General features: G+C 37.2%; 1 protein-coding gene across 1 annotated transcript; it reads left to right on the top strand.

Annotated features, from left to right (window-relative positions):
• Positions 1-5,251: 5,251 nt before the first annotated feature.
• On the top strand, positions 5,252-27,844 carry SHISA8 (shisa family member 8). The gene is made up of 4 exons (XM_070947663.1): positions 5,252-5,787; positions 24,857-24,984; positions 25,957-26,106; positions 27,135-27,844. Exons 1-4 carry the CDS (start codon positions 5,252-5,254, stop codon positions 27,494-27,496), a joined length of 1,176 nt encoding a protein of 391 aa, XP_070803764.1. The 3' UTR covers positions 27,497-27,844.

A 27,844-nucleotide genomic window follows, 5' to 3' on the forward strand; every position in this document is an offset into this window, starting at 1 on the left:
TTATTTTGTGAGACAGGAATGGAGTGATTTCTTCAGTTTTGGATATAACATCTACTAAAGGGATTAAACTTCTTCAGGGTAAATTACCAAAGACTTTTTTTTTGAGATGATGGACAATTTAGCGTTGACAAATTTGTGGAGGCAAAGAAATGACTCTGCTAAAGAATTTTTTTTCTCAGAACAACATAAATCCTTGTTGAGAATCTCTATGATATGGATCTCTAAAAGTGTTGCAAATAACATTTTACAATTTAATATTTTATCTAACTCTTTCTGTGATCATAACCCAGTTCTTTTGATACTTAAAAAAAGACCTTAAATTATAGATGGATATTAAATGAATCTATTTTTCAAAAAGAGATGATTGTAAAGGACTGTAAAAAGAAACCAAATGAATATTTTGATAATCACCTGGGTAAAGGGACAAATTTGATGACTATTTGTGATGCTACCAGGAGTAAAGCAGTTATGAGGGGCTATTTTACACAACATAGTCATCTAGTGAAGAAAAAAATCTCAGGAAAAGATGCAAAAGATATTGGATGAAATTAAACAGAAAGAAATTGAATTGAAGAAGACACCTACAGACTCGAAAATTTTACATCAAATTAAACTGTTACATCAACAATTATCTATGTTAACAGTTAAAGAAATAGAAATGAATTATGTGAAACAAAGACATTTTGAGTTCACAAATAAACCAGGAAGATGGTTGGCATATAGATTAAGAAAGGAAAGGGAAAAGGGAATGATCGATAAAATTTATGAAGGTGACAATGTAATAACAGATAATGATCTTATTAAAAAGATCATTTCTATTCCAATCTCTACAAGAAGCAGGAACTTGACATGCTTCTTAGACGAATAGACGAAAATCTGGTAAGACAACGCTTACCTAAACTTTCACAAGCTCAGAAACAACTTATAAGTGATCCAGTAACTACCTTTGAAATATCAGTAGCTATTAAAAAAAATGAAACCAGATAAAACTCCAAGTCCAGATGATCTTCCAAGCCAATATTATAAATGCTTTGAGGATCAATTCCTTCAGCCACTAAAGGATATAATGAATGGAGTATTATAGGGAGCAAAGATGCCTCAAACCTGAAAAGAAGCTAATATTACGTTATTACCAAAGGAGGGTCAAGGGTTTTATATCCTGAGGATATAAAACCTACAGACCAGTTTCATTATTAAATAATGACTACAAACTTTTTGCTGCAATTTTTGCAGAAAGATTGAAGAAGGTTTTACAGCGATATATTCATTAAAATCAATCTGGCTTTTTGCCAAAAAAAACAGTTAAGAGACTGTTAAGAGAAATGTAAAGACTGTTTTGAATATTATTGAATATTTCAATATCATAATGAGAAACAGGCAGCTTTAATATGTTTGGATGCAGAGAAGGCCTTTGACAACTTAGATTGGGTTTTTATGTTAAAGTATTGAAAGATACGGACTTCAGAGAGCATTTTATTCAAGGGGTCAAAGCCCTTGAATACACCCCTTATTTCTCTTGCTGTTTATATTGGTATTAGAAGTTTTGAACAGGGATATTAGACAAGATTAGAAAATAACATATGTAAATATCAAAAAGGAAGCTTACAAATTGAGAGCATTTGCTGATGACTTAGTTATATTTTTGCAAGATCCAAAAACTAATATAGAATATTTGATGAAAGAAATTAAATGAGTTTGGAGCTTTAGTGGGCTGTAAAATAAACAAACAGAAAACAACAATACTTATTAAGAATATGACATCTCAGTTTATGAAATATTGACTAAAATGTTGGGTTTTTAAGGTGGAGTAAAAGGTGAAATACCTGGGGTTATATTGACAAATACAAATGTTAAACTGTTTCAAAATAATTTCACACTCTTTGAAATGATGTTAAAAAAAACTTATTAAGGTGGAATAAACTGAAACTATTGTTACTGGGTAGAATCTCTGTAATTAAGATGAATGTTTTACTAAAGATGCTTTTTTGTTTCACACCAATACTTGTAACCAATGCTCTATTTAAACAATGGCAGATGAACATCTCTAAGTTTATACAGCAAGCGAAAAAAAAGAATTAGATACAAACTATTGCAAAGTACTAAGGAAAGACGCAATCTGGTTTTACCAGATTTGAAATTGTATTTTGAGGCTTGTTGTTTGGTCTGGCTAAAAGAGTGAGTGGGTTTCCAAAATAAGAGGTTACTCAAGCTAGAGGGCCATGAATTAAGATTTGGATGGCACGGCTGTTTATGATATGACAAGGTTAAAGTAAATGTTGATTTTAATAATTACTCTGTTAAACATGCCATCCTAAGAGTTTGAAATAAAGATAAGGATCTCTGCAAAGATGCCTCTTTGGGTCCCTCCCCAGGAAGCTTTTTTTTTAGAAAAGAAATGGTGGTGAGGCCAGACTGTTGGGGTTTATGGTAAAATAATACCTTTCAATTATTGACCCTATCCTCAAATCGAAAGAGGAGTTAGTATCAGAAGGACATGTTTGCCATTGTTTTATATATTTACAATTGAAAGAAAGATTTAAACTAGTCAAAAAAAGTTATGGATTTGATTTAGTGAAAAATAAATTGGATATCCTACTGTGTGGTAGTGATGAACACGTTGCTAAGTTTTATAAATTGTTATTGAATTTGAATTTGGAAAACGAGTATGTAAAGCATTGTATGATTCAGTGGGCAAAGAACTTTGGATATAATGTAATGCTTGAACAACAGGAGAATATGTAGACGAAAGGTCTTAAATTCACATTAAACTATAATTTAAAAGAAAAGTTTTATAAGATGATATATCGTTGGTATCTAACACTGGATAAATTGTCAAGAACGGATAAAGATATCTCAAATGATTAGTGGAAATGTAAATATAAAGAAGGAACTATTTATCATTCATGGTGGACATCAGGGGTGGCTTCTACTTACCTTTACTACCAATTCACAATGGGATCGCACGCACAATCCACAAATATCCACAATGGAGGAATGGGCTGTTAAGATAGTAGAACTTTCTGAAATGGCTAAATTGGTCTGTTTGATTAGAAAAAGAAAATATTTTGCAAAAGACCAGAAATCCTTTCTAGGCTTGTTGAAAATAGAAAAAGTGAATTGATGATTTGGAGATTTACTGATTAAAAGGTGTTGTTTATGGGAAGAAGGGAACCATATTATGTAATTTGGGAGGGAGGAAATCTGCTGCAAAGAAGATTGGAAACTGCTTCTTTAAATATTTTTCTTTTTCTCTTTTTTCTTTTTCTTTAACTTTTACTGATTTTCAGTTTTTCTTTTATTTCTGCATACTTTTTATCTATTCTAATTTTCTTTTTATGTTTTTGTAGTTTTAAACCTATACAAAATTATTTTTCAATGAAAATGTATTTAAATTAATAAGTGGATAAATGTTTAATATATGCATTTTCCCTAGACTGAATTATCCTTCAAGCAATTATGACTATTCTGACCATTATTCTGACCAACCTTCCATTCTAAAATTCTGTTTGAGCCTTGCTGGAATAAAGATCAAAATAGAAAATTTTACTCATTTTTTAAAATTTTACATTTGACTTGGGATTTCTCCCCGATATCCGGAAAACAATATTCTGCAGAGAGAAAATAATAAAGATCAGGTTACCGTTTTTTCATTGTTATCCAGGGATAGAAGTGTTCTCAAAATACATTGCAGGATTATTATCTGGCAAACTATGTGATTCTCCTGTGGCTTCAATGCCTGCTTTTATATTGCACCAAGTGCTGGGATAGTGACCAATATATAAATTCATATATTAATGTCAAGGAAGAAATTGGAAGAAACAATTTCCTTGATTGTGATGGTATTGTACAGCACCTAGCTCTATTATTCCCTTTTTAGTTGGCTCAAAAGTTATACCATAGATCAGTATTTCTCAACTTTGACAACTTCAGGATGGATGGACTTCAACTCCCATGCAGACTGGGGAATTCTGTGAATTGAAGGCAAGCCATCTTAAAGTTGCCAAGGTTGAGAAACATTGCTGTAGATATTTCCTTATTTATATATACATACGTATACATTCTTCTCACATTCTACTCACTGAGTACTCTTTAGTCCTAAAAAGAATCAAAAACTGATTTTTATTTTCACAACAATCTATAAATGGGGAACAAAAAGTTTTTAAAAATGTACTTTTACAATCCTGTTCTCAAACATGAAAGAGCAACAGTGATGCTGCCAGACAGATATTATAGTGTCAGAGAGTTTTTTTCTTAAGCATAGCTATTCCTGTTCTGCCCCTATAAAGAATTAATCTAGTGAATTGCTGGACAGTTTCTCCCCTACTAGTACACTGCCTGGAAGAGGCAGGCAGAGGAGAAACTGGCCAGCTGTTCACCAGCTCTTCACACTTGTGCACTAGCATCATTGGGCACTGTCACTGTTGAAGTCCTCTTGGATCCAACCTGGCCTGATGGCAACAATATCTGGGTCTTAACCAAATTCTGCATGGAGGATGAAAACCTGAAGATTCTGTTCTGATCTGCTTTGGAAATGATCAGGCACTTGTGGGTCTGACTTCAAAGAGAAGTAAGAACTGCTTTTATTCCTCCAATACTCTCTCTCCTTCTCTCCCCCTCCACCCCTCCTGTTTTCTTTCTTTCGTTCCCCTTTGATAATCCCTCCCTTCTCAGTAGTGCAAAGAATTTTTTCCCCTCCAGAAAGCACAGTGTCTCTGAGAAAGGGGACAGAAGGAAGAAGAAAGAGAAGGGCTGCTTTCGGGATTTGGTTCAAGTCAAGATGAGAATATAGTCCATGAAGGTTTTCAGTAAAGCTTTTCAAATGACATTAGAAGCCAAATATTTGCTGCTAAAAGAAGAAGAGGACTGCATATCTACTACCTCTTGAGATTGCACAGGAAATTGTGAGATTGTCTTCTGATGATGCTATACATTATACTGATTTCTTCTACTCTCATTCCTTTTTTTCAACTTCCAACCATACTCCCACCCATCCCACTTTTTTCTTTTTTCTTGGACTAGAGGATTTATTTTGATTGTGCCATTTGCTTTGGAGAAAAAAACAAGAGGTTAATCTCTCTCTTCTCCACTAGAAGTGACTTAAAAAGAAATGTATTACCTTTCCATTTTTGACTGGATTTTTTTTCTAAAATCCTCTTTCTTGCATTGCTAAACAAAACAAGGTCTTCTCTATTGTGGAAGTTAGTCTTGGAAAGAGAAAGCCGTTTTACTAGTGAGCTGGAGTGGCATACAGATGGAACGGTGTATTTTTGGATTCTATTGCTTAGTTCTTATGGACCCAGGACAAGTTTGGACCGGAACACTTAATCCTCAGAAACGTGAGTCAGAACTGCAGGTGGAGGTCAAAACCAATACCACTTCGGGTCCCATCTTGGAGGACACAATTGTAGCCCCCACAGAGTCCATCTCTGGGGGAGAGCGGTGCCTTGGTTATTATGATGTGATGGGCCAGTGGGATCCTCCATTTAACTGCAATTCAGGGATCTATAATTTTTGCTGTGGAACTTGTGGTTACCGCTTCTGCTGTCAATTCACAAGTGGAAAACTTGATCAAAGTGGTTGTTCAAATTATGAGACACCAGAATGGGTCAACACAGGCCAACCACCACCTCGAGTGGATGAGACTCCTCAGAATCCTACCAAGGACAAGACCAACATGATTGTATACATTATTTGTGGTGTGGTGGCCATCATGGTGCTGGTGGGTATCTTCACCAAACTGGGACTGGAGAAATCCCAGAGCCCTCAAGCTGAGATTACCATGTCCAGGTAAAGCATTATAATACATTTTCACCTGGTATTCCTTATGTTTATCTTATTTGGAATTTCCCCCCACAGCATTGGATATTCAAAAATGCTCCTCCTGTACTTTAATTTAACTTTCTGGGTGTTAAATTTTACAAAGTGAATTAAAATCTATTATTTTTCTCCACTTTCACCCTGTCCTGAGTTACCTTTTTGTTTAGGTCCAAATTCTCAGAATATAGACTAACAGAAGGGCCTTGTAAAGAACAACAGGATCATACAAATAGATGGAATGAGTCAAAAATGATATTTAGCAAAAACACATTATTTTAAAAGGGAGGGTGTATAGATAGAAAAACTCCATATTTCTATAAAATATATATATTGTGAAAAGTTTCACAGTAAAAGAGCTGAAGTATAGTGCTACCAGGACAGGTATACTCCTTAATTGATGAGATTGGAATTAAAGTTAATGCTGTCATTAAGTAAATGAAGAGGGAATCTCAATGTTTTAACATGCACCGTATTTCCCCACACAGTTTTAAAGCAAACAAATGTAGAAAACTGAGCAAGGTTTGAACGGTCCGGTGCCTGTGTTTAAAGGGACACGGTTGTTCTAAGGAAATATGCTTGCATACAGATGGTTGGTAGATTGCAAAACAGTTTCAAAACGTGGTACAAGCAATGCATTCTAAGCTGAATTTATTTGAAGGAAGGGGTGAGAAAGTTTGAAAGGCACTTTCCCAACTTCGTGGCCAGAAAGCCTTATAGGAAACTGAAGGGGATGCAATGAATGGAATTTATAATAATGGAAGCAAGAAGGGCAGGGGTTAAGAGATTGTACCTCTACCATTTAAGAAGGCAAACAACTTTACGGTCTTAAGATGCCAGCTATTTGGAGGTTGGGCGAGTTTTGCTCTGGTTCTGGCTCTACTCTACTCCCCATTATATTCTCTAGCATTCCGGCTACTGCAAACTCTTTCTGCATCATACAAACGGGTGTGTGCGTGTAGCCGTCTTCCCACGCCCTCGCCTTTAAACCTTGTTTGGTGGTGTTATTGTTGATGATGCCCCCCCCCCGCCCCGCAGCACTTTAAGGGAAAGTTGCATCTTCCGACGCCGCGAGGGCTGACGAGTCACGAGCGCGGCCTGCCTAGCAACCTGCTCTGGCGTTTTTTTTCCCCTCGGTGGTTGCGGGAGTCGAGTAGGTGGAATCGGGCGCGATGAACTACTAGAGCGCGGAAGAGAAGCGGGAGACGCCTCCCTCCCTCGCCGCATCGCAACCTTTTTCAATGCGGTTCTGGCGCCCGGATGGAGTAAGCGGCTTTTTCCTCTTCCTTCCCGGCCATCCCCCGAGGCTTCCTGCCCCCACATGCACCGCCTGCCTCTGCTGACCCCGCGGCTGCCCACGGAGCGGCTGGCAAGCGGAGGGCGGGCAGCCGCGAGTGGGGAGCTCGGCAATCCTAGTAGCGCCGGGCCCCAGCATCCCGTGAAGGGCGACCCCCGCTGGCAATGGCTCTTCTCTGTGAGGGAGCACAGCGCTTACCCAGCCTTCTGGCTCTTTTCGCGGGAGCCCTCTTCGCTAGGCTAGGGTGTAACTTCTGCTCTGTGGTAGAAATTCAAGTTGGTGGGTAATGGCTCTGTAGCTGTTTCCGGAGAGATTACTTATGTATTGCCAATCAAAAGGCAATAGGCTTCCACCCACCCGCTCCTTCCTTCCTTCCTTCCTTCCTTCCTTCCTTTCTTTTCCATTCTCTTTCTTTCTCTTTCTTTCTTTTTTCCCTCTTTCTTTCTTTCTTTCTTTTCCATTCTCTTTCTTTCTCTTTCTTTCTTTTTTCCCTCTTTCTTTCTTTCTTTCTTTTTTTCTTTCTTTTCCATTCTCTTTCTTTCTCTTTCTCTCTTTTTTCCCTCTTTCTTTCTTTCTTTCTTTTCCATTCTCTTTCTCTTTCTTTTTCTTTTTCTTTTTCTTTCTTTTCCTCTTTTTCTTTCTTTCTTTCTTTCTTTCTTTCTTTTTTCTGAATGGATTTCAATAACAACACAGGCGGAAACTTTGGGACGATTTCAAGAGGGAGTCTCTCCTATGATTTGGCAGTTCTCTCCATAAAGTATCTGCCTTTTGCTTAGAGGGGAACCAACCCCTCAAAAAAACCTTTTAAATGTATACAGAACAGAATAGAATTCTTTATTGGCCAAGTGTGATTGAACACACAAGGAATTTGTCTTTGGTGCATACGCTCTCAGGGTACATAAAAAGACAAGATATACTTGTCAAGAATCACAAGGCACAACACCCAGTGACAGTCATACGGTACAATAAGCAATCAAATCATACTAGGAAACAATCAACATCAATATAAATCGCAAGGATATAAGCAACAAAGTTACAGTCATGCAGTCACAAGTGGGAGGAGATGGGTGACAGGAACGATGAGAAGACCAATAGCAATAGTAATGCAGCCTGAGTAAATAGTTTGACAGTTTGAGGGAATTATTTGTTTAGTAGAGTGATGGCGTTTGGGAAAAAACTGTTCTTGTATCTAGTTGTCGTGGTGTATAATGCTCTATAGCGTCGTTTTGAGGGTAGGAGTTGAAACAGTTTATGTCCAGGATGTAAATATTTTCATAAAACAACTCCCTTAAAAAGCCTTCTCTGATATCATGATCCTGGTCTCTGGTCTATAGCCACTGAGAAAATACAAATAGTCCTTGACTTAACAACAGTTCATTTAGTGACCATTCAAAGTTACAACAGCATTGAAAAAAGTTGTTCACACTTACGATCTTTGCAGCATCCCCATGGTTACGTGATCAAAATCCAGATTCTTGGCAACTGATTCATATTTATGGTGCAGTGTCCCTGGGTCATGTGATCAACTTTTACAACCTTCTGACAAGCAGTCAATGGGGAAGCCAAATTCACTTTACAACTGGGTTACTAATTTAATGCCTGCAGTGATTCACTTAACAACTGTGGCAAGAAAGGTCGTAAAATGGGGCAAAACTCACTTAACAAATTTCTGACTTAACAGATATTTTGGGCTCAATGGTGGTCGTAAATCAAGGATTACCTGTAACTTTTTTTAGCTGACACCAAATGACAGCCTCTCCTAATCCAGGAGAAGTTCCAATTCTGAAAGCAGAGGCTCTGTTGTAGGGTGAGCAGCATTAGTGGTATGAAACCTAAGAGCTATCAATTGTACTATTAGATATGCAAAATATAGCTTGGGCTAGCAAATGGGTTTGGAATTAAGGTCAAGGTGATTTTGAGCACATGGCCAGCCCAGGAATTTCTGACCAGCTTAAAGAAAACACAAGCAATTCCAATTTCTTTTTTATTTTTCTCTCACACCTGGAATTCTTTTTTTCAACAACCTAATTTAAAGGGAAATTTTTCACTTGTACCTATCAGACATTTGGGGATTAAATCAGGCCAGAATCTATCAGCATACAGTATATTATTTATCACTTTCTGCTATCCCTGGCTTTTAATTCATATAAAGTTTAAGGCGTGTCCTGTTACTGAAATGTTGAGAACTGTACAGAGTAGATCAGAACTTTTAAAAGAGGGCTGAGCTTGCATGCATAATGGAGAAGAAATAGAATCTTGTTTCAATTAGATTCTGTGAGTAATTGAAGGAGCCCAAGAAGAAGGCAAGATACGGCAGTGATAGAAAAAGAGATAGCAAAGTAAGGGTAATCTAGGGATTCCCAGGTAGAGAAATGGCAGCTGCTTTTCTTGGGGGTTGGGAGTTGTTGCTCTGGAGAGAATAAAAAAGCCATGTTTTGCCAGGTAAATTTTAGATGTTTGGGGAAAAATATTGAATTGGCATAATGTACATTGAACTAAAGCATGGTTTTGTTTTAATAATGATTTGTATAACTCAGTGGTGAAATGTAAAAGCCTCTGATGATCCCAGTTGAGCTGCGTGATCATCAGAGGCTTTTTTTTTTTACTTTTAAAAGCATTTTTTCAGCTGAAGAGGTTGTAGAAAAAATGCTTTTAAAAATAATTTTAAAAAGCCTCTGATAATCGTTCGGCTCAGCTGGGCATGGGGGGGGGCAGGGATTTTTGCTACCAGTTCTCTGAACCACCTGCTGTCATCGCTACCGGATTGGGCGATCCGGTCCGAACCGGGAGCATTTCACCCCTGGTATAACTATAACAATTTGACACAAGTTACCATTGTCATTTACAAACCATAATAGCTGTATTGACACGTAACTAAATTAAAACTGAACAATATAATGCCTTAGGTTATTACCCAAATTTTGCTGCTTCAGACATATAAGGACAAATACCTGAAGATATATCAGTGCACCTAAGGATACAGTGCTAATGTACTACTGGCCAGCGAAACATACCAGTACACTTTGTTGTACTCCAAAATAAAGGCATACAAATGAAGGCATACAAATACAAATATTGTAAAGGTGTTATTTTAATGACCTAAATTAGTTCATGCAACATTTAGATACAACTGTGGCCAACATAACTTGGTTTGAATGAATGAATGAACACCTAGAACTTGAAACAAACATATTTTTCTATGCTTGGCAGAATTGCAGCCTATTTGAAAACTGTTTTAGTCTACTTTTATAATAAATGAAAAACATTTATAGATATAGTTTCTCTAATATGAAAGGAAATTGGGATCTGTGCTGAGCTATTTTTCCATATCTGACTGGAAAGTAGAAATTTAAATGAAGGTGATTTGGTCAACCTTGATGCAAAGAGCAATTGCTGAACTTTCTTGGAGTTTTGTATGGTGTAGATAATGCAGATGAAGAGAAATATTCTGCTCAACAAAGGACAAAACTAGTGTTTTATTACCTGCATTTTGCTAGGCAAGAATGAGGAAGAACCAAGCCTTTTAATTTATTCACACTTTGCATCTAATCTTCGCTAACTTGGTAGCTTCCAAGTACGTTGGACTACAGTTCCCATCATTTTCACCCAACATGGACTCTGGACATCCATCCAGGGATAATGAAGCTAAAGACCATCATTCTGATGGGTGCCAACAATGGGGATTCTTATTCTACATGGTTTACGTTTCTTAGCTTATGCTAAGAATCATTCATGTTAAATGAAGTCAGAAACTATTTGCATTTAATTCCATGCGCAAAAATATTTAGACCCAGTCTATAAAGGCTTAAAAACTGCACTTCTAAAACCATTTATTCTGGAATAATGAGTAGTTTCATTTATCTGGAGTTGTTTACAAAATACCTAGTGTAGGATAACTCATTTTGTTTACTTTTTGCAAGGCAAAGGAAGACTATTAAAGTACAGTTCTACATTGACTATTCACACATTTCTGTACGGTAGTAACATACCTATTAGCTGGTAGCTAATTTGTAATTATTTAAAAAATATAATAACCAATAAGTCTCTAAAACCTATAGAATATTGGGGAGGTCAGTTTATGAAGCTGCAATGGGAGGAAATATACTTAACATTTGACACTGCTAAGGAATTTGTCTCTGACGATATTCTGAAATATTCCAAATCAAAAAGGTATTAGAGTGAGGAATGCTGAAATTAGTCATTCACAGATATCAGATCCACATGAGAAACGAAGACCTTTGTGAATCAGTCCATGGTGTTGTTGAATGGTTTAGATCAGGGGTCAGCAACCTGCGGCTCTGGAGCCAAAGGTGGCTCTTTCACCCCTCTGCTGCGGCTCCCTGCCACTCAAAATATTTGTCACAACAACCAATGTGCGACACCCATCATCATGCTATTTCTTGAGCTTTTCAATCCCCGGTAGGCCAATAATGGATAAATCCAAGAAAATAAAAGTTTCAGAAGGAAATAAAACATTTAATTCAACTAGTTAGGCCTGGCCTAACTCTCCCTTTTAAATTTAAATTTAAATTAAATTTTTAAATCGTTTAATCTGTTTTACAAATTGGGTGTTTTAAATTTGTTTCGGCCAAAATATTTAATAATTTTAATGGACTTTTAATGTTTGTATTATCTGTATTTTATCTTGGCTGTTCACCGCCCTGAGTCCCCCGGGAGTAGGGCGGTATAGAAATTTGACAATAAATAAATAAATAAACAAATAAACAAATAAACAAATAAACAAATAAACAAATAAACAAATAAACAAACAAACTACATATGCTAGTTTTGTGGCCACTCAAGAAATAGTCAGGCACGGGAAGGGTTTTGTGGCTCCCGGTGTTTTCTTTTCTGTGGGAAACAGGTCCAAATGGCTCTTTGAGTGTTTAAGGTGGCAGACCCCCTGTTTAGATTATGTCAAGCCCTGATGTTCTCCATTTTGGGACAATGATTTCAACCAATCAGCAGGAGATTCAAGGCACTTGCTGAATGACTTTGAAAACATGTTAGGAAACCTAAATTATATTATTCTGGAAAAAATTCTCCAGTTGGTCACAGATAAGCTTTTAAAAGGGAAGGAAGCAGCTCTTTTTTGTCTTTGTCCATCACAAGAGAAGGTATTTCTTCCCATAATCTTTGATCAGATAAGAAAACTGTTCCAACCCAGAGAAGGGACAGAGAATCAGAAGGCAGTCATCATTAGGATCAATACAGCTAAATGAAGATTGAGATCTTTTTGCTGAATTATTTTATTAATTGAGCTGTGCTGTGCCTTTATATCCCAATCCCTGCTTTGTTCTGTATGGGTGTGTATTGCTGCCAGAGTCATCATGGTATTTCCTTTTTCTCCCATTGTCTTCAAGTCTCAATGGTTACTCTGCCTTAATTGGTATAATATAAGCCTTGTTGTATCTTCTTCTAGAATCAGTACTCTCATTCTGATTTAGCCTATAACATGCCCTGACCACAACAATTATAACAAATGGAAGAAGCTGATAGAGGACAGGAATTCCATTTCTTTCTTTGAAGAAATGGTACAGGAGCTGCTCTGGTATGGAATAAAAGTGAAATGATAGCAGCACGTCTAACAGGATTTTCCTAGGAACAGGCGAAGATACAAGAATGAAGGCATATCTTGTAGATGAAAATGCAGGAGTTTATCTGAGGAGTATCTAGTCTGCTATAATTGCAGGCATGCATGTACATTCAAGCAGCATAAAGTTTACACATGCCGTAAGTCAGTCACATAAGTCACATATACCCTGCGATATCTGGATTTGTGCATAACATAAGCTAAAACTAAATATATCACACTCTTAAGCTTCTTATGACATTTGAATCAGAATCAAGGCTGCTGCAGACATAAATATGAAGGTGTAGGAAGTGGTCCTACATCATAAAAAAGCAAAATAAGATATACATAAATATAATGCCTTGGGCCTAAATAATGCTGTCAAATCTGCCAATAGTGTTGTGAGAATTATGGCAACAAGCTCTGTTGCCCAAACAAGGGAAGCTTTGATTGGTAAAGGTGCACCAGTGCTTTATTTGTATGGTGACATATGTGCAGAATGAAATCTATTTAAAGGAGAGGTGACAAGTTGGTCTAAATGGCAAGAAGAGGCAAAGGAAGGATCAAAATAGCATCATTATGATTTATGCACGTTTTACAAGTTATTTTATTTCAGGTACATCTGTATTAAATTAAATGTGTAAGGGTAACATTTCCCAGAATTAGCCAAGTGCTAAGAATGATGTCAGAGTGAGAGAGTGTAGAATTGAGTGTTAAACAAGTTTCCTAAACACAGTCCTGTATTTTTTTTTAATCCAGTGGTGCAGATAATATTCTTATTTACATTAACCTTGATGTTTATCTGGGTTCCCAATATTCTCCAACAAATTTTCTTAATGAAGGTTAATATAATGAAAAAAATGACATGTTATCCGAAACCAGGAAAGCCGGGGAGCATTTCCACATGCAACATCACAAAAATAGAATAACATTTGTTATGCTTACTATATGCCTGCCTTGAAAATGTTGCTATCATAATGAATGTTTATACATTAGAATAGATATATTTCTGAGTTACAGATTTGAATTCCTGGGTGACAGGTACAGTCATTTTCAATAGAACCAGAAATGATAATACTGTACTGTCCTATTTTGCATAACTACCGAGAGATAATGATTCTCAGATAATAGTGGACTTAATTCTCAGGAATTCCTTGTTCTTCATGCAAAATTCAACTCAGCAGAAAGCAAAATAGCAAACACATGTTGTTTTCTAAGCCCATTTAAGCATCTAATTATCATTGTCCAGTTTTGGTACAACTTTCAGCTAATCTCAGAATATTCAAAATATCCAAAAACCCCATTCTTATTTCTTCCACTTTGCCTGCTTTTGAACTACTTAACCTGTTAAAGAAGAATTGTGGGGAATTCAAAAAGGTCGCATACCCTCTTCCAGCATAGAGTAGCCCCATGGTGAGTTAGGCAGAAAATAAATTTAACAAATAAATAAAAATAAATAAAAAGTATTGTTTGTTCCTAATAAAAGGAATCAGCTAACTCTGAATTTTGGAATCTCTTGTTTCTCAGAAAAAGTTGATATACAGAACCCAGGCAACGTATTTACCACAGAATTATATTTTCTGAACTAGGTTACTAAGACACACTTTTGACGGTAAAAAGAAATACATCCTTAAATTTTTGTTAATGTTAGGGACTCTCTAGGCAATGTGTGGAATTCTGTTCAGAGATGGAAATGGAGGTGGCTACTGATAATGTCTAAATAAGGACTGGATCACTGAGATGCAGCTGGGATCAAGCCAGATAGCCTAGTAATACAAGCCAAGAAGTCAACAATGAAAGGTAGTAGGACTGATAACCAATCCCCAAGCAGATGGTATGACTGTGGGGTGGATTATAATATACATGTATTTCTAAAGTGAGTAAAAGTACATTGTGGAACTGGATGAATGAAGAACAGCAACTTATAAGTAGTGATATAGGAAACACATTTCTGTTCTTTACGTATTTAATCATTCAATCACATTTCTAAATTATTGTGCAGTTAAAAAATAATTTTGAATTTATTTTTTGTGTTCACACATATTTCTCTAATACATATATAATTACACAAAACTTCCTTGAGAAACTGAAGATCTGCAGAATCAATATCTATGTTCTCTCTACAAATTAATCCGGTAAATGTTAGACATTGATTGTACCATTTGCTTAAAAATGTGGACCAACCCAAAATTTCTAACCCTATTATGACCATGTATGTCACTCACGATTTCAAAATATGATTTGATGAAAATTCAAAACTATGTATATCTAATGAAGTATAGCTGTAGTATTATTATTTATCCTTATTTACTCCCCTCTCTTATTAGCATTATATGATTATGGTGATCATTATGATTATCGTTATTATTATCCTGTTGCTTTGCATGTACACTGAGAGCTTTTGCACGGGAAACAAATTCCTTGTATGTCTAATCACACTTGGCCAAATAAAGTATTCAATTCAGTTCAATGTAATTCGACTAAATTCAGTTACAGTGTTCAGAATGGAATCAGTTTTGCCATTTTTGTGTTTTCAAAATACCATTTCCTGTAAGTCATAAAATAGAAAGAGTGAAAATAAATACCGTGTAACAAGAGAAGTACCTATATAAATAAACCTTAATGTTGTTTTCAAAAAGCATTAAAATGATATAAATTAATATTTGATTATATATTCTGAAAATACACTTCTAAATATGTTTTATAACTTTGCATATTTCTAACTAGATTTATAATCAATTACTTATTCTCGAACACCTTTAATATTTTTTACAATACATTACATTACTTTTCCTGTATCTTTATACACTGCTCAAAAAAATAAAGGGAACACAAGCAGAAGACATCCGAGATCTGAATGAATGAAATAGCCTTATTAAATACTTTGTTCGTTACATACAGTAGTTTTGTGTTCCCTTTAGTTGTTTGAGCAGTGTATAAACTACTGTATGTAAAGAACAACGTATTTAATAAGGCTATTTCATTCATTCAGATCTCGGATGTCTTCTGCTTGTGTTCCCTTTATTTTTTTGAGCAGTATATTTGTCTTAATATTATCTTTAGCTAGAACTTGGCAGTGCTGTATAGTTGCCCGAGGAAATGGCTTGATTGGTTGGTAGTGACATGATGCCTCAAAGAAATTCAATGCAAGGTGCTATGTTGTTAGAGAGGCATCACATTTAGGGAATGCTGTAAAATAAAGTGAATATAATAAGTTTCCTGTCCAACTGGAAAAGAGTGGATTCAGAAAACATAGGAATAGACAGACGAAGGAAAGTCCTTTGATCCAGTGCTTTAGATACATGTAGAGAATGTGGATTGGATTTCCATTAGAACTTTTTCCTAAAAGCACAGGATCAGGAATCAATGGCCCTCTAGTTGTAGCTGGGCTACAGTTCCCATTAAATTGTGCTGTTATCGAGGACAGATGAGATTTGGCATTCAACAACAACATAAGTGCATTAGGCTCTCTAACTCTGTTAGGGAAATTTAGTCTATTAATCCACTTCCTTCCTATGAAAGAAGAAGTCATAGGGTTCTTTACTTGCAATCTTTTTTTTAAAAACACTTTATTAAACTTTTATTAAATTAAAAACATAACAAATTATTTCACTCAACAACAGCTAATTGTGGTGTTTTTCTTGTGACAATAATTCATGCATTATTTACAAAAATTAAATTGTGCATATTTACATTCTTCTTTTATCTATTACTTATACTTAATAACTATCTATCTTCAATCTATCTACATTCTATCCAGTTATACCACTGTTCCCACACACTGTAAAATATCGATGTCTCTATCTTTTAAACTCAGTGTTAATTTGTCCATTTCTGCGCAATTCATGACCTTTTGTATGACCAGTTTCTCTGCGGGTGTACATGGCTGTTTCCAACATTGAGCATAGGCAATCCTGGCAGCAGTTAATACAGTATGTGTAGTACTAGATATTTTGTGCCCTTCACATTTTTTTTTTTTTTTAAGATCCCCAATAGGAAGAGTTCCAGTTCTAAGTCTAATTGTTTGTTAGTAATTTACTTGCAATCTTTTAATAAGCAAAACTGTGCTTAACTTTTCGGTTAAAAGAAAGGTCGCTGTGGGCAGTGCAATGATGGAAAGTGAACACGGCCAAGTTTTCTCTTTTTTCCAGGGTTTTGATTAAACAACCCTGTAATTGTAGTACACATTGATAATCAGGCTTATCAGGCTTCTATTGGGTTCTTAACATTGCAGCTTATGTTATGTCGTTGTGTTCATGCCGTTTTCCAGATAGAGCTTTTACCTAAAATCACATTGGATCAGTGATTGTGTGTGGAATTGTTCTGCAAAACGGCAGGTGTGCACGTAGCTGTCTGACAGGAGGAGGGCTATATATAAACCACAGCTGCTAACATGCAACCACTGGAAGTGAATTTGATGATTCTGGGAAGAAAATCTCTACAAGCACTGAAGATTTAATGGATGAGGCAATGCTCTTATCTGTACATTTTCTAGTGTCTCAGCATTTTTATTTTATTTTTTTGGTGATCTGGATTCCAAGTCTTACCAGAGTAGTAGAAAATGGTACTAACACTTCACATGATCTTAATACTATCTCTCTTTTGATGCAGCCTAGGACTGCATTAGGTTTTTTTTTTTTGGTATATGTATCACACTGCTGGCTCATATTTAAGTGGTTGTCCACCATCTAGATCCCTTTCACAGTTACTGCTGCTGAGACAACTACCATCTTCTATACCTGTGCATTTGGTTTTTCTTGACTTAAGTGTAAGACTTTACTTTTCTTAATATTGAATTGAATTTTGTTGAATAAGACCCTGCATTTACTTCCTATATTTATCTGACTTCCCTTCTTTCCTAGCACACTATACCACACTACACACACCACATTAGAAATGGAGAGACCTTGAATTCTACTTTTGCCTTAGTTACAAGCCAGCTTTGTGGGTTTGGGCCAGTCACTCTGCCTCAGCCTAGTAAAAGGCAGTGGCAAACTACTTCCAAAACTGTTGCCATGGAAAATGTATGGATTTGTCCAGGCAGCTTCCAGGAATCAAAATTAATTCAAAGGCAACAATAAATGTCATTAAACACAGCTGAGATATATAATGTTGTTTATAAATTGAGAACTGGAATAGAAGCTAAATGTACTGTAGTTTACTAATTCCGGACTCATTATGATCTTCTTCCAACCATCAAATTAAATCAGTTGTTCTGATATTAAGTTCCTACTCATTTTTTTTTTAATTTGATTTATATGCTGCCCTTCTCCAGAGACTCAGGGCGGCTTACAATGCGTTAAGCAATAGCCTTCATACTTTTGTATATTTATACAAAGTCAGCTTATTGCCCCCACAATCTGGGTCCTCATTTTACCTAACTTAGAAAGGATGGAAGGCTGAGTCAACCTTGAGCCTGGTGAGATTTGAACTTGCAGTAATTGCAGACAGCTTGATGTTAATAACAGTGCTTTAGTCTGCTGCGCCACCAGGCTCTTCATTTTACATTTTCCTGTTACATTTTTCTTCCTCTACCAATAGCATCTCTTGCTTGATAGTCTTGCTTCGGAATTCCTAGGACCTCTTCCATTTCTCCCATGTGTGTGATCCCAAGTAATCAGAAATAATAGGCAAATGATGAAACAAATGTTTTTTGCAGTTAATCCAAATGAGCTTCTAAGACATTGATATAATTAGCTCAATGAAAATTCAATGACCCTTAATTCATTAGCTCGTCACAGCATCACTGGTATGGTCTAGCAACTGGAATGTTATACAGTATCTTATTGCCATGATTTTGGTCATCATGTCTCATCTCCCAGCCCATGTTTTACATATAATTTAACCACTTTCTGATGTTTTCTGAATTGTCCATGCCATTTCCTTAGTGTGTTATTTGTGTCACTTCCCTTATTGTTTGGGGGGAAGTGTTTCAATTGAACAGACTAACTTTGATTGTCACTGGTAAATTCTTGTGGGTCAGAATACATTTTCACGAGCACACTTCACGAGCTTCACTTATCCTCCTGGAAGGAGGATAAGATAGAGATGCTATTGGTTAATGAATAGCCAATCGCTGCCATTAAAATATTTACCCATTCAGTCATGTGGACTTTTGTATGACAGCAATGAGAGTCAGGAGAATATGTTACTAACTGACAGGAATTTTTATCAGCATAACAAGGACTGCATTCTATTATAATTTATTGATGTGAAAAGGCTAGAAAAATAGCACATAAAATATGAAATATTATTATGAATGCTGCTTATTAAATTATGTTGACTTCTAAATGTGACTCATGTCTCTGAATTTATTGATATTTTTCTGATTTCTTCTCCTCAACCCTAGCAGAGCACTTTCCCAACCTAATAATTCAAAAGTCAGTGTGAAGCCCTCATCAGTAAACTGCTTCTCTGTGCCAGTACTGATTATGCCCTTCATTGTACCCTTGCTTGCCAACAGCCCTTCACTCATCTGGCAGTGATTCATGAGAGGTCTGTGACCAGTTTCAGCTCTAACCATGCAGGCAAGGAAGACCTGCTGAAGGCAATGTCATCTTCTGCTGTTAGATATTTACTATTTCTTTGATGGACGGTTTATCGCCGCCACAGAATTTCTTCTAGCTTTATTTCTGAGCTACACAGAGACGATACGAACTTTTCCTCCCCTATGCCAGTTTAGATCAATTCACAAGTTCAAGAGATAAACAAGCCTCATTAAAATAGGAATGCCTTTTAGGTCTAAGCTCAGAACAACAAATGCCCTAGCATTAAAACCTTTGCCAGTCGATGAGTCTTCTTCCAGGAGAAACTGGAAGAAGAAGAAGCTTTCTCCTCAATTCCCACGGGTCACAAGAGAAAGACAAGCAATACAGGTCCAGCAGTCAACACTTGTTTCGTACCAGACAGCCATGGTGTTTTTCACATCAGCTTTGCAGCTTAGCTCAGCAGAGAGCAGCGGCACTAATAAAGTCAAGGCAGGTATTGCAGCTGCCTTGGGGTCAGCTATGCCTTCAGTCTTTGGGGAGGGAGAGAACAAATATGGATAGTCCTTGAGTTATGACCACAATTGAGCTCAAAATTTCTGTTGCTAAGTGAAACACTTGTGAAGTCAATTTTGCCCCATTTTACCACATTTGCTAAGTGAATCACTGCAGTTGTTAAATTAGTAACACAATTGTTAAGTGAATCTGGCTTTCCTTGTTAGAAGGTCAGAAAAGGTGATCACATGACCTTGGCACACTTTAACTGTCATCAATATGAGTCAGTTGCCAAGTGTCTGAATTTTGATCACATGTTCATGGGGATGTTAAGGCAACCAACAAGACAACCATCCACCCTGTTGTACTGAATGCTAGACAGCAACAACAGGGACCAAAAGCTATCTCAATGCCATGGAAATGTGAATGCTCCATTGGATATTGGGCATCTCCCGTCTTGACCACATCACAAATGACACCATTCAACAACATTTTGGTGTGGCACCAAAGAAGATGAGAGAAGTCTGGCTCCACTGGTATAGACGTCTTGAGAGCAGCACCTTCCACCATTGCTAAGACTGCCTACCAACTAAAAGTTAATGGCCAGCGACCTCACGGGCGTCCAAAACAGAGATGGCAAGACACCATCAATAAAGTTATGCAAGCTGCGGGCCTGTGCCCTGGAGACACAGCTGACTGTGCAAAGTGGTATTTAATGATCCAAAAAGCGGACCCTACACTAGCGGGAACATGCTAGGAAGAAGAAGAAGATCATGGGAATGTTGCAATGGTCATAAGTATGAAAAATATAAGACATGAGAAACACATCACTTTTTTCAGCGTCATTGTAACTGTGAATAGTCACTAAATGAACTGTTATAAGTCGAAGACTACCTGCATGGTCATCTTCTGCTCATTATGGATCAGTGTGACCCATACAGGAACTAAGGCTCTTGCCTAGGACAACATGATGGGATGGGTGGGTGGGGGCTGGCCAGTGAAAGAGGGCTGCAGGCAGTGATGGGATTCAGCCAGTTCGCACCACTTCGGGAGAACCGGTTGTTAACTTTCTGAGCAGTTTGGTGAACTGGTTGTTGGAAGAAATCATTAAGGCAGAGAACCGGTTGTTAAATTATTTGAATCCCACCACTGGCTGCAGGCAAGTGTAGCAGCCTCAACATATACTGTGAAAAGCAACCACTAGAATAGTAAAGATCTGTAGAAAACTCTTTGTTGCTGTCTGGTGGTCATCTAGATTCTTGGTGTCTCAAACTGCTGACCACAAAAGTGACAGTTCTGCCAGCACCTCTTTTCCACCCAGAGACAGCCCTTGAGTGCTGCCATTGCTGTTCCTCTTTGAGACAGGCTTTTATCTCCATGCTCCAGGTATAAAAGCTTTTGAAATGAGATCTAAGATCTCCCACCTGAGAAATTTGCCATGCGACCCAGAGAGCTTTATTTTCCTCAACCCTCCGGAAGAGAGAGATTTCCTCTTTCAATATGTGCATAGATGCATCACATCTATGTGGCTGTGCAGGAAAAATATATTTAAATAAATAAAACTACAGGCAATGTGTGTGTACACACCCACTATCAAGAAAATGTACTAAGCGGGAATGGCTGGTATGGAAGCTATTTTCCCTGAAACGGGAGGATTACACACTCTGAGGGATTAATTGAGTGATTCCTTGGTTTCCCTTAGCTATTTTGCTTTGCACCTTAACACCCTGGTCCCTTCTTTTGCCTGCATCAAGGAGGTTTATTGATTTACATAGTTTGTAACAAGTTTTTGCCATTGGGTTTTTTTTTTTAATTCATGTACTGTTTTCACAAACCTATTAGCAACCCTAGGATGCCAACACCAGTGCCATCATCACTGGCACAGATGATATTGCCTACTTTGGGTAACAAAATGTCTGCAAGAAAACAACCAAGCTCAGAGACCACTAAGGACCCTTCATTTCATCCCTGAGCAACATTATTACTTTCTGGTTGGAAGGATTGTTCATGATAGTTTGGCCCTCTGTAGTGGGTCATTTTTGGAGAGCTCATAAATAAGTTGTTTAGTCAGTACACAACCTCTCATTACAATCAGCTCTACAGTAAGCCAAACACCTACATGCATGAAATTGCTTATGATTCCTAAACAGGTCTGTAAATCTAATACCGCTTGTATGTCTCTGCCACCTTTTTATGAATTCTTTAATGTACCTTTGTATGATAACTTCAGCTATTTCTTAGGAAAAAAAATAATACCATAAAGACTTCTAAAAAACAAATCTGCTGTTAGGGGAGTCACAGTGTACTTCATAACACACTCCTGCAGTAAATAAGAGAGAGCTATTTTAAATTCAGTAGAGATGTACTATGAGGTCTGCTGCTATAAAAAACCTATTGTGTATTTAGTGCAGGGAATTCACAGGAATCAATTTGAGAGTGAGGAAGTGGTGCTTGTTGCATCAGTCTCCTTTATCTGCATGAAAACGATCCATTTGCATTAAGCAAATGCGGTATGAATATATTAATTTTGTCTCAAGATCTCTTTGTGCACATGTGTGAACTAGGACAGTTAAATGCATAGTTTACAGTCACAATGGGTAAAGTTGGTTAGTTTTACCCTTAAGGAATTGGTTGGTTTATATGGCTTAACATGTCATATGTACCCAGGCCCTTTACTTTGTTTATAGTTCTTTGTTTATAATTCAGTACTCTATGAAAGCAGAAAATGGGTTAATTCAAAAGTCAGATTAAATGTGTTAGCCAAATGCAATCAATTCTTGGCTGGCATGTGGTTAGTGACAAGCTAAGATTAGCAAAAAGCCAGAACTACAGATGGTTTTTTTGAGAAGATAAGAAGTGGTCTCATGTGGTATTTCTGCAGAGACTGGGTGGTCACCCATTGGGGATGCTGCAGCTGCAAAGCCCCTATCTTGAACCAAGAATGGAGAAAATGCCCTCTATGATCCCTAAGATTTTATCTTGGGAATTTTGGGGAAATTTTAGGAATTTTGAAATGTTGCCAAGATACAAACAGTCAGATCTTCCCCCACTGTGAAACAAACACTTCTCATTTATCACAGGAACAAAGGTCCTTGCCACTTGAAAGCATGAATGTGAGTCACAGACTGATTGAATTTAATATTGTTTATTACATTTATGCCACTTGCTTGGTTGTTCCCGGGCTGTACAGACTCTCGTGTTTGTTCCCAACAATGTTATGAGGAAAGAGGGAGGGCAAAAGTTAGTGACTTCAGGGCAGGAGAGAGCTTTGAACTTTTGTCCTTCCAGTTGTAGCCTAACACTCTACAAAAATTGATTAAAATTAGGTAAATAATGAGAGATTCAACTCCCTGTAAGTACAAATTAGCACCTATTAAAAACATAAAGTCATAGAAGGGAATAAAAAATGAGAATCCAAGACAGATCCTTTAAAGACAATTTGGTATCTTTCAAATATAGAATTTCCCCCTATATGTATTCCATAGTTTATCTTATTGCTTTCAAATCATCTCTTGCAAATTGTCATCATTTTCTTGCAAGGTTGTTCTGCAGCTCATTCCCTAAGTGCCCCTGAAAAGTATGTAGCACTTGTGCTGGATTTCATCTGACAAAAGAATAACATTGTTCAGCAGCAATCATTTTAACATGGTTGGTTTGAATTGGGTTAACCCACTATTTGAACCAGACATATTTGTTTGTAAAGCAAGTTTTATAGCTCAATATATTGTATGAACCCAGTCAACTGTGGTTACTATTAAACCTTTGTTCATTGTGTGAATCTAACTGTGGAGTAGAATGTAGAGTAAATTGTGTAAAATAGTATTGGGTTGTGACTGGGAAGATCTAGATCTAGGACTATCACATTATCACACAATTTATGGCTATTGTGTTGTGGTGAAGCATATATTCTGGTTCATATCCTCCAATCCTGTCTCTTAGCTTTCTGACGCTTTCCCAACCAGTTATCAGCAAGGTATTCTGAGAGATGCCTCTTGGTTCCAAAGTAAGTTACTATTAACTTTTAAAATGGGAAATGGATCTCTCCTCTCTAGCCAAAAGGAAATTATGCACATCATACAGTATATAGGTTTCAAAAGCCACACAACTACCCGGTATCAGGAAGCCAAGAAACATTTTCTATATCTCTTTACAGTCACCTAGTGGTCAACTGGAATTTTGCAGACCATCTATAGTATTTTTTCATGTTCTCACAATGGAAAATCTTGGAAAGGGAAAATCGTACGGTTGGGCCTTGGCAGTGAAATGGTCCTCAATGCATTAGTTTTTAATAAGAAATTCAAACAAAGTTCATGCATGTTATTTTGTATTAATTTTTATTCATCCAAGAACAACATTTGGGGGAAAAATAAATGTGTAGCTGTAGTGGAAACCAAACATTTGAATAAAAAAAGATAATCTGGCATATTCCTTTCTATAATTCTTTTAATAAGATAATTGAATTTGTTCTGTTTATATATTCCATCTACTGTTAACCACTTTCAACAGCCAAGTGTCCTAAGAGACAGCTTCTTTTCCTTGGAGCCTTTCTCCTCTCATCCTTTCTGATAAGGGTAATCCTTCAGCAGCACTCAGCAATTATCATCCCAGGCTATTTCACAACATTACTATTATTATTATTATTATTATTATTATTATTATTATTATTATTATTATTATATTTGTATACTGTCCTTCTCCAGCAGGACTCAGGGCGGTGAACAGCTGAGATAAAACAGACCATACAAAATTTAAAAAACAGTTTAAAAGATAATTAAATAATTTCGGCCCATAATTTAAAACAACCCAATTAAAATCAATTTCAAAATTAAAATCTTGTCAAGATAAAAATGATGGGAGGCTGTTTTTTTTTCCTCTTTTTTTTGAGCTCCCTAAAGGAAAAGCAATGCATAAATTGAAATAAACTTGCCTGTCAATGTAGTGAGTCTGCTTTGCAACACCCTGATAGATAGTTGTCCATGTTCTGCTTAGAAGCCTCCTAGAATACTTCCAATGTTTCAAGTTCTAAGAAAATATACCATCCATAACAAGTATTTCCTGGGTGCCCAAGTAAGCAAATGAGCAGCAAGTGCAGCTGGTAATACAATTAAACAATGGTACAAAAAGTGGATACCAATAAATAAGAATCTTTTCATGAGACGGTTGGCAAGTAACTTCTTCATGCATCTTTTCTAGAACACTCACAGATCTTCTAAAGCAACCTGGACATAGCTCATCTGATCACTTGCCTGATGGCCATATCAGCAGTGTGCAGGTCCAGATTGGTGATAGCCTTTCTCGGGGATCTCCCTCAAGTAACAAAGGTAAGATAATCGGCCTCCTCACCTCCTTGCAGTCACATATACACACATCCATATCTATATCGCTTCTAGACAATAGGTAGTCTGAAAAGGGAATGCCATCCCTATGCTTATACCATGCTCTCCCTTCCTTCCACCTCACTATACCAGGTTGGTAAATGGTACTTTGTGGAACTTTAACTGTTTTTATTTAATTGATATATGACAATTTTTTCCAACCTGGCAGGCTCTGGTTATGTTTACATTGTAACATCCAGATAATAAAGCCACTCTGACTTTGAATTGTGGAAATAGCCATTTCAACATATCAAAATAAGTGGCTTAAGCTTTTATAATTCATCTACAATACATTAGTTGTACTGTTTAACTTCTTGCTGTGGTTGGCATATCTACAAGTAACTAAGTAAACTTTAGAAATACTTATCAAGGTATGTTGTTAGGGAAGACTTGGGCATAGTTGTGTCCCTTAAATCATTCCATTCTGATGTTCTGGAGCAGTAGAATATGGGTCTTTCCTGCAGAGACATGCAGCCTATTATCATGAGAGTAGGTAACCAAGTCAGTCTCCATGCATCCATAGATGACTCTTTCTGCCAGTATAAAACAGATTCTAGTCAAAAGATCCAATCTTTCCAAATAATACATGCTTAAAATTTCTATCTTGAAAATAAGTGGATGGGGATGTGTCTTCTTATTTACATTATACAAAAAGGGGTGGTATATTACTATTTCTTTGGCATTCTTACTATTGTTACTCAGTTCACTGTTGGGCAAAGCTGTCTCTTCCTTTCTCATTTGCCCATGGTATTTAAATGCCAATTTCTGATTTCCTTTCCCCTGCCCATCACCTCTGACTATGGCAAAATCTAAGAAGTACCAATGCATGTTACTTGTTTGAGGGGCTGGCAAATGTCATGTAAACTTACTTGAGGTGGGCTATCGAAATTTACACTTGCCATCCTTTTTTGCCTTCAGATCAGAAACACCTGAACAATGCTGTGATCAACTCCTCCACAGTCTCACAGATTGGGCTGTCACACTCACATAACAATCAGCTGCAAATGACAAGTGTTTTGCCTAACCAGGCTTCAGATTATGCCAAATATGCCACTCTAAAGGCTGTAGGTAGGTGCCATTGTGTTTGCATGCTCATTGAAATAGCATTGACAAGAATCGTGGTGGCGCAATGGTTAGAATGCAATACTGCAAGCTACTTTGGCTGACTGCCGGCTGCCAGCAGTTCAGCAGTTCGATTCTCATGGGCTCAAGGTTGATTCAGCCTTTACCATCCTTCCGAGGTTGGTAAAATAAAGACTCAGATTGTTGAGGGCAATATGCTGACTGTAAACCACTTAGAGAGGTCTGTAAAGCACTGTGAAGTGGTGTATAAGTCTAAGTGTTATTGCTATTGGAATATTTGGACCAAATGCAGTGAGAACTGGAACACTGCCTTAGTGTTTGGGCTGAAGCTCCCTGTTTTCCTGCTGGCTCACCCCCATTGTTGTGCACCAGATGACATCACCTCATTGTTGTTGACATTCTGGGTTGTAGCTTCTGATTTTCACTAATGTCAGAGAGGATTAGATGAGGTGGGAAGAAATAGACACCCCTGATTACAGGGGAAGAAAAAAACAACAACAGCTAGAACTAAAAATGTAACAATTTTAGAGACATGAAAAAGGCTTGAACAGGGCAAAGAGTATGTGCCTCTTAATCTTACCGCAGTGGGGGTGTTTTGAATACCCAGGAAATGACTAAGAGGTGTTCCCAATTATACTTTAATGTTTATTAGCTGCTCTTTAACACATATTAATCACTACATTATGCACCTGTACATGTGGGTTTTTCCCTCCCTCTTTGGGTAAGTTTTACACATATTAAGCAATGAGTGGCTAAGCTGTAGCATGCCTGCCATGAATAGCTCAGGCTGTAGCTGCTGTCATATTTCTGGAAATAAGTTGAAAGACTTAATTATTGGTTAAATTAATTATAACAGTCTTAACCCTCTTCTGACACTAACAAGAGAGGCAAACAAAAAAAACAGAATAGAGATGCTAGGGAGGGTAGCCATCAGGAAAGCTACTAGAATCTCTATCGACTTAATAATTGCTTTTCATCCCCTCCCCTCCCCACACCCATATATTCCCCTATAGAAAGTGCCCCAGAAGAATTCTACAAGAGGTTTCCCATGGTGGAGATGCCATCATCAGGCACCTTGTCATTTTCTCCCTTAACACTTCATCGAAATGATCTCCCACCTTTTCCAGAAGGCACTGCTCTCATTGGCTTGGGGACACCAGGACAGAAAACTAAAGTGATGAAAACCAATGCAGGCAGCCCTGTCTTCAAAGGGGGCTGGGATCACAGCCATCCTGAATTTCGACGACAAGCTTATGCCACCAGGCGTCAGTTCAGTATTGAGAAGCTGCCTGAGGTCTTCAGCCAAACCCCCACTCATTATGTGCAGCAACAACGGCTTTTTTCCACTAATAGCAAGACTGAGGTCACTGTCTAGAATGGATTTATTGTTCATTCCCATTTTCTTCCCTTTGAAGCAATTGGTGAAGTGGGGCCTGACAGCTTGGAATGAAGTTGCTTCACTCAAGTGTCACTCCTAAATTCTGGAAGGAAACATAGAAGATATAGAGAAAAGTAGAATGCTTGCCAGAGCTGATGATCGTCTACAATTGTAACAGAACTCATCTGTTCAATTAGGCCAATTTGACAAAACCTGGTTAGCGTGCTTGGTGAAATCAGTATGCCTGTACTACCCTATTGCTTGATGCACTGCTGTTGTTTCCTAATTCACTTTTTCATTATATAATGCCAGAATCATCAATACCAAGAGAAACCTTCAGGACTC

This window comes from Pituophis catenifer, unplaced genomic scaffold (genome assembly GCF_029215685.1).
Source record: "Pituophis catenifer annectens isolate HBS135680 unplaced genomic scaffold, rPitCat1.0.hap2 SCAF_7, whole genome shotgun sequence".
NCBI classification, from domain to species: Eukaryota; Metazoa; Chordata; class Lepidosauria; order Squamata; family Colubridae; genus Pituophis; species Pituophis catenifer.

Bases quoted from the DNA above. Each gene is read 5' to 3' on its own strand.
- SHISA8 (XM_070947663.1), top strand. From the start codon at position 5,252: ATGGAACGGTGTATTTTTGGATTCTATTGCTTAGTTCTTATGGACCCA. The intron at 5,788-24,856 runs GTAAAGCATTAT...CATCTTTTCTAG, and splicing joins GCTGAGATTACCATGTCCAG to AACACTCACAGATCTTCTAA. The intron at 26,107-27,134 runs GTAGGTGCCATT...ATTCCCCTATAG, and splicing joins TGCCACTCTAAAGGCTGTAG to AAAGTGCCCCAGAAGAATTC.